This window comes from Sinohyriopsis cumingii, chromosome 2 (assembly GCF_028554795.1).
Source record: "Sinohyriopsis cumingii isolate HCF-2022 chromosome 2, ASM2855479v2, whole genome shotgun sequence".
Taxonomy (NCBI): Eukaryota; Metazoa; Mollusca; class Bivalvia; order Unionida; family Unionidae; genus Sinohyriopsis; species Sinohyriopsis cumingii.
In genome coordinates, this window is record NC_142962.1 from 170,014,605 (window position 1) to 170,027,897 (window position 13,293).

Below are 13,293 nucleotides of genomic sequence, written 5' to 3' on the forward strand. Positions count from 1 at the left end.
TTGTGATGTAAATCCACATCTGTTATGGTGTTATCAATGATCAAGTTTCTAAATGTAATAAAACTGTATGATGGTAATGAATATCCATTTTAAAAAAATGTGTCTGGTAATAAACATTTAAGGTTGGTAGTAGTCTGCCAAGTTGCAATGTAAATTCTTTGACAGCTGTTGGTGTAATGTATTTTAGAAGTTAATGTCACCCCTACAGCAAAGAAAATTTAATTTATTTTGAGGTTGAATTAATGGCAAAAGTGACTAAATTTATGTAAATAAACAATTTAGTTTTTAAAATAATGATTTATTAATTTGGTAAGAAAAGTACTTCAAAAGATGGTGGTATTTGCTACAGAAAATGAAGGTAGCAATGAAGGAACACCAAAGTTAAATGAGAAAAAGTTCCAGAGTGGAAAACTCCATGATGTTTTTCATTTTGGGTTAACCAGCTATTCAGACATGGTAATATTTCCATCAGGTGCTTGAACTCATGATAAAACTTTAATTGTTAGAGTGTGCAAGGAAAATATGGTAGTACAGAATTCAAAGTCATGGTAGTGAAACTGTTAAAGCACCCAGAATTATCCAATTTTTGTTGAGAATGGGGGACACACTTTCTCCACCTTGTGGGGTCCTGGATGGAACACTGCTGTTTACAATGTTCATAAAAACTATGAAAATAGTTTTTCATGACAATACAGTCTGTTATTAAAATTGAACAGTAAGTTGCAGATGATTAGTCAAACCAGTCTGTTCTTATTATATCGGAACAGTAAGTTGCAGATGGTTAAGTCAAACTAGTCTGTTTTATTAAAATGAAACAATAATTGTCTTGCAGATGATTCGTCAAACCAGTCTTTTCTTTTTAAAGTGGATCATTAAGTTGTAGATGATTAGTCAAACCAGTCTGTCCTTATTAAAGTGGATCATTAAGTTGTAGATGATTAGTCAAACCAGTCTGTTCTTATTAAAGTGGATCATTAAGTTGTAGATGATTCGTCAAACCAGTCTGTCCTTATTAAAGTGGATCATTAAGTTGTAGATGATTAGTCAAACCAGTCTGTTCTTATTAAAGTGGATCATTAAGTTGCAGATGATTAGTCAAACTAGTGTTAAGCAGCCTTCTAAAGATGGAGCAAGAGCTTCCTCTTATAAAGGGTGGATTTTTAAATTTTGTTCACCCCACCATAATTCAGTCTTTCCTGCAGTTTCTAAAACATTTTACACTTGACTGAAAAAGTCAGTACTTACATCAAACTAATGACTTCAAATATATTTACAGAACAATATTTCAGATTAATACTTTCAAGATGATTTAGCAAATGAAAATTCATGGTATGAGATGTCACATTGTTGTAGCATTTCATCCTGGCTGGTTCTTCTTCCTTGTTTAAGACTGCCCTATTTCACAAGTCTGAGGCAACAATAGATTAATGCTAGTCTTATTGATAAAACTGGTCACATCTTGTGTTGATTTTCATCTTCATGGTGAAATTGGCAAAAATTTAAAAAAATTCTGAGATTAAATATAATTAAAAAATAAGTTTGTTTAAGGTAGGTAATGATTATTTTTCTATTTTTTTTAATCGCTAGAAAGACTGAATCTTGGTGGGGTGACCAAAGCATGGGTTTATTGCCTAACAAATATAGGTGGTTGCTCAATAGAGTGAAATTTAAGGCAGGTTTCATTGTACTGCAATTTTTATATTTTGTTGGAGTACCACTTTTGGTGAATTTTGTGATAGCCATAAACCATGAATTTAAAGATCGGATTAGCAATTATTCTCTGTGGCAACTGTATGACTCCTTCCCAAATCTATGAATTTTAAGACCAGAATAATTATTATTTTTATGTCACAGGTATAGTACTCCTTCCCAAATCTATGAACTTAAAAATGAGGCTGATTATCATTTTTATGTCACAGGTATAAGACTCCTTCCCAAATCTATGAATTTAAAGAATAGACTAATTATCATTTTTATAATTTCACAGGTATAGGACTCCATCCCAAATCTATTGATTTAAAGACCAGACTAATTATCATTTTTGTGTCACAGGTATAAGACTTTTTCCCAAAGCTATGAATTTAAAGACCAGACTAATTATCATTTTTACCTCACAGGTATAGGACTCCTTCCGAAATCTATGAATTTAAAGACCAGACTGATTATCATTTTTATGTCACAGGTATAAGACTTTTTCCCAAAGCTATGAATTTAAAGACCAGACTAATTATCATTTTTACCTCACAGGTGTAGGACTCCTTCCAAAATCGATGAATTTAAAGACCAGACTGATTATCATTCAAATCTATGAATTTAAAGACAAGTCTAATCATCATTTCTATGTCACAGGTATTGGACTCCTTCCCACGTCTTTGAATTTAAAGACCAGTCTAATCATTTTTATGTCACAGGTATCAGACCCCTTTTCAAATCATGAAATTAATTATGTATGAAAGTGTCATATGTGAGAAAAATCCTATGAAAATACAAGTCACAGTATTTTTGCTTTATTTCTTTAAGTCATTGAAACTTACAGTTAGTAAAATGGAATTAATTGTTTATTATGATTGCTATAGTCCATGATTTGATGTCTTTTTTTCAGTTTTTTTCTTCCTCTTCTTAATATTATACTGAACTTTGTTGAGGCAGGTATGAAATTGTATGGACCAGTGAACCACACTTTATCTGACACAAGGCAGAGATCTGTATGATAGGTTTATTGACATAAAACTTAATATTCTCTGAAATAAAGGTATATTGACACATAAAACTTAATATTCTCAAAATAAAGGTATAATTTTGTTTTAGTAGAGCGTTATATCAAAATGTAACTGTACATGATGCCATTATAATGTTATGACATTATGATTGAGTTACCGTAAATCACATGCCATATCTAGTGGTGGAAAAAATTTTGAAGTGGATTGATGTCAATCAATTCAAATTGTATAAAAGCCATTTATCTTAAGTTGTCCATTTTATGTTACACAGATCATCCTTGTCAGCAAAACATGCTCTGGTGTTTACTATAGGAGTAATCAAAAGGTAACTGTCCTTGCTACTTAGTTAAATGTGTGCAAGGAAGGCCACTGCTTTTATGCACGTGTCTTACAAATGATGTAATTTCTTCAATTTTTACATTTTGTTGACCCTGTTGATACGATCACCATGGAGATCTGTTTTAATGAGTTTTTGTTTTTGAGATATACCAAAAAACCCAGAGGACAAGCATCTACAGTATATCACCAGTCTCAGCAAGCAGTTTATTAACATTTTTGGGTGTGCATTGTATTTTGTCCCCATTAATTCATCCATAAGCCTAAAAAAGGGAACACAAGCATTTGAAAGATTTACCAGAAACTTCTGAAGCTTGACATCACTTCTTTGTTGGATTTAAATGTTTTTGCCCAACTATCAGGGTTAACCATGGGTACATCTAAATTTGGCTGTTTTGTGGCCTTTAATGTTTTTCACTCAGGTCCACAAATTTATTGCGAGAGACCTGGGACCTGAAACCCACTTTACATATTTTGTCAAAATCTCATGAATGGGTTGGTCACATCATTCTTGCATGTCATAAAACTCAGTACGCTCATTCAAGATGTCATTTCCTTCAGCATCCAAAGTTAAATTTGCTTTGTTACCATTTCATCTAGTACATGCTCAACTGTTTCTTTTGAGGAACATTGTATCTGCTGGGGATTTGAGACCAAGTTTATCAACCAGTGACTTCAGATCTTTTAGTTGATGTCAGATATGAAAGCATTTTGAGCTGGTTGTCGAACATTGCTTGATTGCAAGCTGTTTCTTATTTGAGCAGATGTTCCTTTAGGGTGCTGCCATTGTTTTCCTAGCATCATGCTTTCTCTTGAAGTCCTACACATGAATTCAGATGAAGGTGCACAGTCATGTGATATACCTGTTGTTAATACAGCCTTTAATGGTGCAGCCACCCTGTCTGCAATCTTGAGGTTTTCTGCTTAATTTTGACAATGCTATCATTTTATACTCTGTCACAAAAGTAGTGGAGAAACTTATGACTTTGTTTGCTAAACTCTGCTTGGCAACTATTTCATGCGATAGTCCAGTCCCATAACACGATTCCTTTGTTCGATCTCTGTCATTGTGTGCAAACATTTTGTAGGTACATGGCAGTCATTGATACATCAATAAATCAATGAATTTTATCGTAAAGGCAGGAACATTACCAAACAATAGAGTCAGTTTGCACTAAGGGTAACTAAACATTTGCATCAAAATTTTCTCATACAGTTACTATAATTACTAAATCTAAAATACTAGGTACATTTCAAGTACTGGCTTATTGACTCTAGATTATTGACTGTTCATGTGTCAAATTCAATCACATGGAATCCTTTGTTACAAAGCAAATAAAATGAAAATTTGTGTACCTTGCATAGCTTGATATTACATAGGAATTATTTTATTTTCATAGATGATATTGTAAAGATTACTAGCTATGAATGAATTGACAGTAATTAAAACCAAAACTTCTTTTATGTATTTCTGAAACAATAGCATGGGGATAATGTATGGGGTCTCTAGCATTGTTGATGTCATAATTTAAACAAGAATGTGATATGTAATGAAAAAGAATTTTATTTATGATGTTTCTCTTCTAGTTGCCAGCATTGACTATAGAGGAGATGGCAGACTTCCTACAGGTGTGGACAGGGAGCAGTAGCCTTTCTTTCATTACATCCACATTGCTGGCCAACATGACAGGGAATCTTCAACCTAGCACTTTTTTTTCCTCCAATAACTTCATATTCATCCGCCTTGTAATGGATGACAGTATCATCAGGACAACAGGATTTAGCGTTAACTGGACAACATGTATGCATACCTGTCTTTCTTTTGTCTTTTAAGAAAGAAAATAAGAATGTTAAACATGGAAAGGAAAACATCAAATTCATTCTCATTTTCTCCCTTGTTTTCTACACAGAGACAGGAGATATAGCAGTAATTTAAAACAATACCAAAACCTTTGTTTTCATGTTTCATATTATTTTCCTGATATGACGAAGATCGCATGAATTTGCTTTTCAAAAGGTTTAATGTCCCTTCCCATCTTTTGTATGAACAGATTTCTGAATTGATTACTTATGTCCCATTTCTGGGGCCCCGAGTGGCCGAGTGGTCTAAAGCGCTCTCTGTTACAGATTACTGCCATCTCACCTCTGTCTGCGTGGGTTCGAGTCTCAGATTCGGCTGATGTGGGTATGTGAGAAAGCTTGCCAGTAGCTTCTCATGAGTCGGTGGTTCTTTCCGGGCTTTTCCCAGGTTCTTCCTCCACCATTAATACTGGCCGCCATGTATAGCCTATCGTGTGCTGAAAAATAGTGTTAAACCCTACAACAACATGTCCCATTTTGTGTATGTCTTTTTGATTTTGTTTTGAAGTAAGAAACTTGGTATATGTAGGCTTTCCTATTTGTTTACAAAAATATTGGCATCCAGTTGTTCATTATTGACTCTACTGCATGATCACCATAAGTTGATAGTAAAACGACAAAAGGTCATGGTTATTCTACACTAACCAATTTATAAAACTAGTACAATTTTTATTGAATTTTAAGTAAAACGACAAAAGGTCATGGTTATTCTACACTAACCAATTTATAAAACTAGTACAATTTTTATTGAATTTTAAGTAAAACGACAAAAGGTCATGGTTATTCTACAGAAACCAATTTATAAAACTGGTACAATTTTTATTGATTTTTAATAAATCAGACTAAATTTACTGATCAAAAACACATAATTACAGTTGATAACTTCGTCATGTGACGTGTGACATAAAGTTAGATACCTAAACTTAAGCATCTTAACATGTGAAGTGTTTGATAAACTTTGATGCCAAAGCCTTAAGCATCTTCAAAATGTGAAGTCTGGTTTAAATTTTGATACCTAAGCCTTAAGTGTCTTCACAGCTGTTGACGTCTGACATAAACTTAGAGGCCTAAGCCATACAGATCTTCACAACATGTGAAGTCTAGCATAGATTTAGATGCCTGTGCCTTAAGCATCTGTAACAATGCTTTATTGATTTAAGCTAGCCTTCAGTAGTATTAGAAAGTAATTAGCATTAACTTGGCAACATTAAGACACAGCTACCAAATTAACTCAAGGAAAAGCTTTAAAAAATAAAGTATAATTATATTCATCACATTGTCTTTACACTTTGCATATAGTGTGTGCATTTGAATACTTTTGATATTACCACACACCAACATGTCACTTTATGTGATTCTGATTGGTCCAAATAAGCCCATGATATTCTTGCACAGTATTCTCTTTACTGATTGGCTGCAATCATGGGAATTTTTTTTTACCCTGCCTTATGAAAAGTTTTCATTTTACTAATAGTATGAATATTTTGGCAACCATTTTTCGAATTGATGGATCAAAAGGACCTGAGGAAAAAAGGTCATATCTTTCTGATATGGCAAATTTACCCTACTGAAGCTTGTTGTGCCACTTACTGTTTTATCTTATGCTGAAAAATGGCATTAAACCTCAAACAACAAAAACAACAAGAAATAAAATTAAGGGCAGTGGTCCATTGATGGTGTGCATAGAGAAGTGGTGGGCTGTAATCCTGTAACAATAAATTTGCCCTATATAAAAGAGTGGTTTAAATGTTTACTTCTAGAAGATAATAAGGTCACCTCTGTTCCTGGAAGAATATAGACATAAACCTGTCTCACAACTGACTTAGACCTGTTAAAACCACATTATTTTTACGTGGTAAATAGCTAAAAAAATCTGATCTCTTATGTAATTCCCACTGTCTCATGTTCCAAATCAACCAATGCAAATATCCAGTCACAAATACATTACAGTAAATATAGAAATTCTTCATCCAGTAATAATCCTTTCAGATGAATATCCAACAACTTCCAGTATTGAAAGTGACATACCTGAGATATCAACGTAGTTACATTGATTGTCTAACCTCAGTGAATCATACTGTGTGACATCACACAGAAGTTCTATACACATTCTGAGTTTAGAAATGATGTTCTCTGAGTCAGTTGTTCCATTTATTGTGAAGGACAATTACTCTTATAATTCTAATTTGTGAACGAATATGTTTTTAAATTTTATTGGTTGTAAAACTGCCCCAAAAATCAACACTAATTTGGGACTACTTTTTTACATGCAACAAATGAATGGCACATCATCTGAGTTAGAATGAAGAAAACAATTCTTCTTTTTTCTATTTTCATTACAGTAAAGAAACTGATAAACAGAACCTCAGACGGATAATGATTCAATATTAAATTTATGAAACTTTTTGGATAATGTCAAGGCTTGCAAAAGCTGGACATTATTAAACTCTTTCCGTAAATTCAATTTTAAATCATTACCCATTCGAGAGCCTCTATTTGTGGGTCAAAGATTATTAGTATTTCCTCATATCCAACAGAATCCTCTTTATTTTGTCCAGTCTGTCTGTCCATCCATATTTTGAATCTCATTGGTATATTACTGCAAAAATCACTATATGAATAATATTTGTTAGACATTTTGTATGCATGTTTAAATTACCTGATTAGATTGTTATCTCATGAAAGCAATATTTTTAATTGCTTTTGGACTTGTTGCTGTAACATTTTTTGCATGGTTAACAAAACCACTTGATTTTAGCAATTAAAATTTGTCTAGGTATAGGTTTATATGCTTAATTTTATAAAGATGACCTGTTTAAATTTTCTTGCTTTTCAAGTTTTAGGTTTAATAAGTTTTTGAATTGTTTTGACGTAGAATTCTAAGTGAAAATCATGTTTGAACAGTTACAGAAAAATTAATTGCTGCTGACAGGTGACATTTGGATAGCATGTTCATATGCTTATGTAGATAGATTTGTATGTACATTCAGTCCTGTCGATATCACTCACCCATAGGAAATGGCAAAACTGGCCCTTGTACACAGCTGATATCTTTACACAGGTTCACCTTTCATAAGTGGTTTTTCAACAAATACCATACACAAAATATTAATATTATTACGCTATCAAAATTATTTTATGTAGACAGTTCAGAAATATCATAAAATATGCATAATATTCTCTACCAAATTATTGTTCTATTCAAGATTATCATATCCTGCTCAGTTAAATCCATCCTATAAATTGAATTATCACTAACTTAATCACTGATTTTTGTTGCATGAACCATGACAAAATAATAATTTCACTAATAATTGGCAACTTTCATGTAACTATTGAGCATAGGACTGACTCTTTTGTCAGTCATCGTGTGTAAGTTTCACTTGAAAAACAGGTTGGAAACAGATGTAAATCTTAACAGTAATATTTAGATTAGTCAGTTGATCAGCTTGCCGGGATCATGAGACAGTTGGCTTATGTGCAAAGCCTGTGATGAATACAAACTACTTGGAATCATTTGGTGTACTACATTCATGACAATCAGACTTTCTTGAATGACATTCCTGCCAGACTACACTAACAAGAACAGTGTTTGATTGTTTAACAGCAATGGGTCAAGATATCCTTGTAGGTTTCTTGACATTACAAAGGTTACAAAGGCTTTGATAGCGTAGATCACAAAATCATGCTTGTAAAACTAGCATATATCAAGTTAACAATGAAAGCTTAACTTGGTTTCAGAAATATATTGAAGGCAGACAGCAACAAATTTTTTATTTTAATTAACGTTCAGATAAGAAATTGATAAAGTTGGGTGTTCTGCAAAGATCAGTTCTTGGAACATTACTCTTTCTGCTGTTCATCAATGATTTACCACATCACATTAAGCCATCAACCACCAGTACGTTCGTACATGTAGATGAAACAATGTTATATAATGTTGGATCAACTGGCCATGAGATAGTACTAAATCAAATATCTGGTAGAAATAAATAACTGATCTGAGCGCAGTGGTATGAAGATAAGTGCAGCGAAATCAAATGTCATGATAATAGTCGAACAAGTCTTGAGAGTAAAAGCTGAGAAATGTGATAATGATAGAAGGAATGGATATACAACAGTTTGAAAATGAAAATCTAATTGGCATTATGATATTGTGCTATAAAATGCAAGTTGATAAGGTCATTAAAAAGGATAACTCGCTGCTTTATCTCTTGAATCAAATAAAATTTTAACCTCCCTCAAGAATAGAGAAAGATATTCTACAATGCATATGAGTAGTTCTCCAGAATTGGTAACTGCTAGGATGGACTGTTGTCAAAAATAAAAATTGTAAATTTTGTTAAATATTTGCATAATAGATGGCCCAGTGTAGAAACAGAAAATCAGTGAGTGAATTTGTTTTCACATGCTTGCAGCTTGAAGAAAATAGGTGCCAGAGTGTCACGTGTGTTACAGTTGACATAAAAGTACCCCGAACATACAATAAAAAAAACCCCGCGGTTTAAGACCTTTGCTATCCATTCATTTAGTACAAATAGAAAGAAAGATTTAAAAACAAAATTGTCAAAATCTGTGTTGAATGTAACTTTCAGTTGATCATTTTTTAAAAATTGTCACACTGTAACACACATGACACTAGTGTTCACCCTTTACTTGGCGGAAAGGATTTTACTATTACAGATGTAATTTGTTGTGAGTGTGTGTGAATCATATTTTAAATGTGTATATGTGAATGATATGAAGCTGTCCTCTTTAATCATGCTCAGTATAATGGATGGTGTCACAGTGTTACATGTGACAGTCACACTGTTACATGTGATAGACAGACTAAATAAAGGTGCAGAAAAACACACAACTTGTGTAATTTTAAATGGATTTATTTTTTCAAACTTAGTGGCACAATCTACTGGCAATATGGGCAATATCAAGATGTCCAATAGTGTCATCACACACAGTCCAGGCATTTTTCTCTGTGCCAGAGAAATAATATATCCCATCCTTCTGGCAGAGGTACCGCACCGCACCTCAAGATCATCTTCCTGGACTTAAAGCACCTGCAGTATGCAGCACAAGCTGTTACAAGCTTTAAAATTAATCACAAACACTGCATATAAAATATTTTCCTAATATCTATTACCATCGCTTTAAACTAAAGCCTATAAAGTTCCAATACCCATGTATGTCAGCTATCCGTTTTGACATCAATCATGAGAAAGTGTACAAGCTACCACAACACAGAGTTTGAATAAGGAAATTTTGTAGTTCAACTGAATTGAGACTCTAAGAGAAACTAAACAGCTCTGAAATATTCAACAAAAATTTTAAGCAAACAGGATAAACTACTGGCTATAAATAACAGTGAGAAAAAAATAATCTTTATCAAAATGGTAGAAGCATCAATTTAAATTATGGTTCTTAGTCTCAAGAATGTGTTAAAAGCTATGAACAGTTTTGCTCAGTCACAGTTTTAAGTACAGAATGCCAGAGCTATCACTTGTACCTGTTATTTTATTCTTGCAAAAGCTTACCTGACTGAATTAGCCTGAAGCACAGCTATTAAAGTTTCTAAAGCACAGCTGTTACAGCTTCTTAAGCACAGTTCTTACAGCTTCTGATACTGGTGCTGCAGTGACACTGGCTGGCACTGTTGGTGTGTTCATAGCAAAGGCTGGATTTGTTTTTATTAACAGATGCATTTGTTGGGCCTTCGGTTGGCTCTGTTAAAACAAAAGACAAAAAGATAATGTATTTGTTCGTGTCAAACGAACATGTATAAAATAGATTTTTAAAGGAAAGAGAATTTTCAGTGGCTGCTGAAAACACAGCATACCCTTAAGTAATTGAGCTAAAATTGCTGCATCCAGGAAATTTTTCTGTACAAAAATATGAAACAGTAAATATAATAATAACAATATTACTAATAATAACATGTAGCTTCTACAATGCCTAATCTGTAGAAGGTCTAAGTACTTTACAATATTAGATAACACAAAAAAGCATCCAATGACCAGATTACAGAAACAAATGCAATGAAATTAGAAAACAAATACATGCTGACAATTAATCAGGAAGTAAACTTTATTTAGTCTTAAAGTCTAAAGGCACAAATATGATTTATATTTATTGCCAATCTGATCAACAAAAACAAAACAGTGCACTCATTTTGATAAAAAAAAAGTAAATACAATGCAAATCAAAACTTTGTTGTCAATTTTCTTAAAAATCTGTTTTGTTTTGCAGTCTTCTTTTTCAAGTTTTCCATTTTCCAGTTGCCACAAACGGCTGCATTTTGCACACAGGCTCTCCTCAGATGTGCAGGCTAGATAGAAGCAGCTCCTTTCTTGGTTGTACAGGACATGTGGCATTAAGTCATGAGCACAGTGAAGCGTCCAAGTGCCAGCCATGGTCTTAATCTCTGGTCCAGTCCTGTCTGGTCTGTGCCTTTTGTTTGTTGCTTGAGGAACAAAATAGAATTTTCTGGTGTCTGCTTTTTGCTTTTTTTTTTGTTTCTTGAGGAACAAAATAGAATTTTCTCCTGTTGTTACTGTGGGTCTTGTCTGATTCTGGCTGTTTCAGAAACCTTGTGCAAAAGCTGAACATTTCTTTAGCTGTTGAAACTTTGGCTTGCTGAGCTTTGACAGCAGTTGAAACCACACTCTGGAGAATACCAATCTCTGCATCCCAAAGGTCTTTCCATGGTGATGCCAAAAAAGTGTTTTTCTGTTGGTACACCAATATCTTCATCCCCACATGAGACATAAACAAAACTTGTTTTTCCCTTGTACTCTGAGGCACAACCATCAGAAAAATGAATTATTGTTGTGAACTGGAGTCCTCTGGATTGGAGCTCACACATGGCAATCATGTGGGAATATTGAAAAGAATGTGCATCATGCTGCAGTTCTTTTGATATGAAAATCACGGGTTCTGTGAATTTGTCATGATCTTGTGAACTGTGGTAATGGGCAGTCACTGGATGAATTGGTACTTATAGGCAAGTCCAGTGAGCCCCTTGTGCCTCGTTTTGCTAGAAACACCCAGATTTTTCAGCAATATCCATACAAAGTAGTATCCAGTTTTCTGGGAGACTTTCTTTTAAGTTGACAAAAGTTCCTATTGCTAATCTGCACTTGTTAAGTGGCATGATGAGGTGGCATGACAAGGAAAGCAGTTTTTCCTCCAGTTCTGAAAGAACTTGGTCCAGTGTGCTTCACAGTGTAGTATGTTGCCATTTACATAATGTTTTATTCATTCCAGTGTGGTCACTTATGTTCTCTTAGACGAATGTCCACTTTTTCCACTTTACTATAACATCTGTGCACGTCTCTATTGCTGGCTGTAGCCTAGATCTGACTATTGTAACTCCACAGTTGGAACATTTTCGGCCTATGTAGATCTTGTAACTTTGCATATTTATTTCCTTGTCACACAAGGTCAGAATAATATAACTCATGGCAACTTTTGACGGGAGCATGAGGCTTTGGAATCCCTTTGCTGCCAGAAAGTTGATGATGGCATCCCTCTTCAGCATTATGTTTGTACAGTACTCCCAACAGCAAGAACTAAAACACACTATGGGTAATGCTGTACATGGCAACATGACTTGTACTAATGTGAACTACAACTGACACACCCTGGGTAATGCTGTACATGGCAACATGACCTATTCATTATTTACTTTGGAATATAATACTCTTGCAAACTTTGGGCCACACATTCCATGACATATGGCTGCAGTTACGTTCATTAATGTCAGCCACATTAGTGATGTCATGACTACTTAAGCATCATGTTTGATAATTTTATATTAATTAACTTGTATATTGAGAAAGGCAATTTATCTGTTATTCTTCTGAGCCATGCTTGTAAAATGTTTATTTACACGCCCACCATAAAGCTGTTGTGATGTTTTTGATTGATCTCTCTGTATGACTATTACATTTATGCCAAATAACTCTTGTTCTTCACCATATACAATTACCAAATTTTTAAGCAGCTTGCATTTGTGACTAGGAAGAAACATGTTGATTTCCACATTAAAAAGGTCAGAGGTCAATGTCACAGGGGCTGAAAGAGGTAAAAGCTGTTTCACATAATATATAAGTTCAATGGAACTTTGTCTTTCAGTACCTGAGGATCATAGGAATGAAAGAGGGTTTTGCATTAAGTATGATAATATTATTCACCACATGACACCTATATGATGTATTCTTTTTTGAGTTGTGTTATTTTTTAGTCATACCTAGATCCATTAATTAGGGCTGGACAGTGCAATAACTGTATTTGGTTAGTCTAGGTTTCTTGTGAATCATTTTGATAATAATGCAGGATATGAAGGGATGTGATTCTTTTCCCTATAACGTGCTTTGTAAGC

At 33.8% G+C, this 13,293-nt stretch overlaps 1 protein-coding gene across 1 annotated transcript in view; it reads left to right on the forward strand.

The window, feature by feature from the left end:
• LOC149806284 (CUB and sushi domain-containing protein 2-like) overlaps window positions 1–13,293 on the forward strand; it is a 247,889-nt gene that overhangs the window by 140,197 nt on the left and 94,399 nt on the right. The window contains exon 8 of the mRNA XM_089935578.1: window positions 4,644–4,857. Coding sequence (XP_089791704.1) covers window positions 4,644–4,857 — 214 coding nt within the window. The remainder of the gene's footprint in view (window positions 1–4,643; window positions 4,858–13,293) is intronic.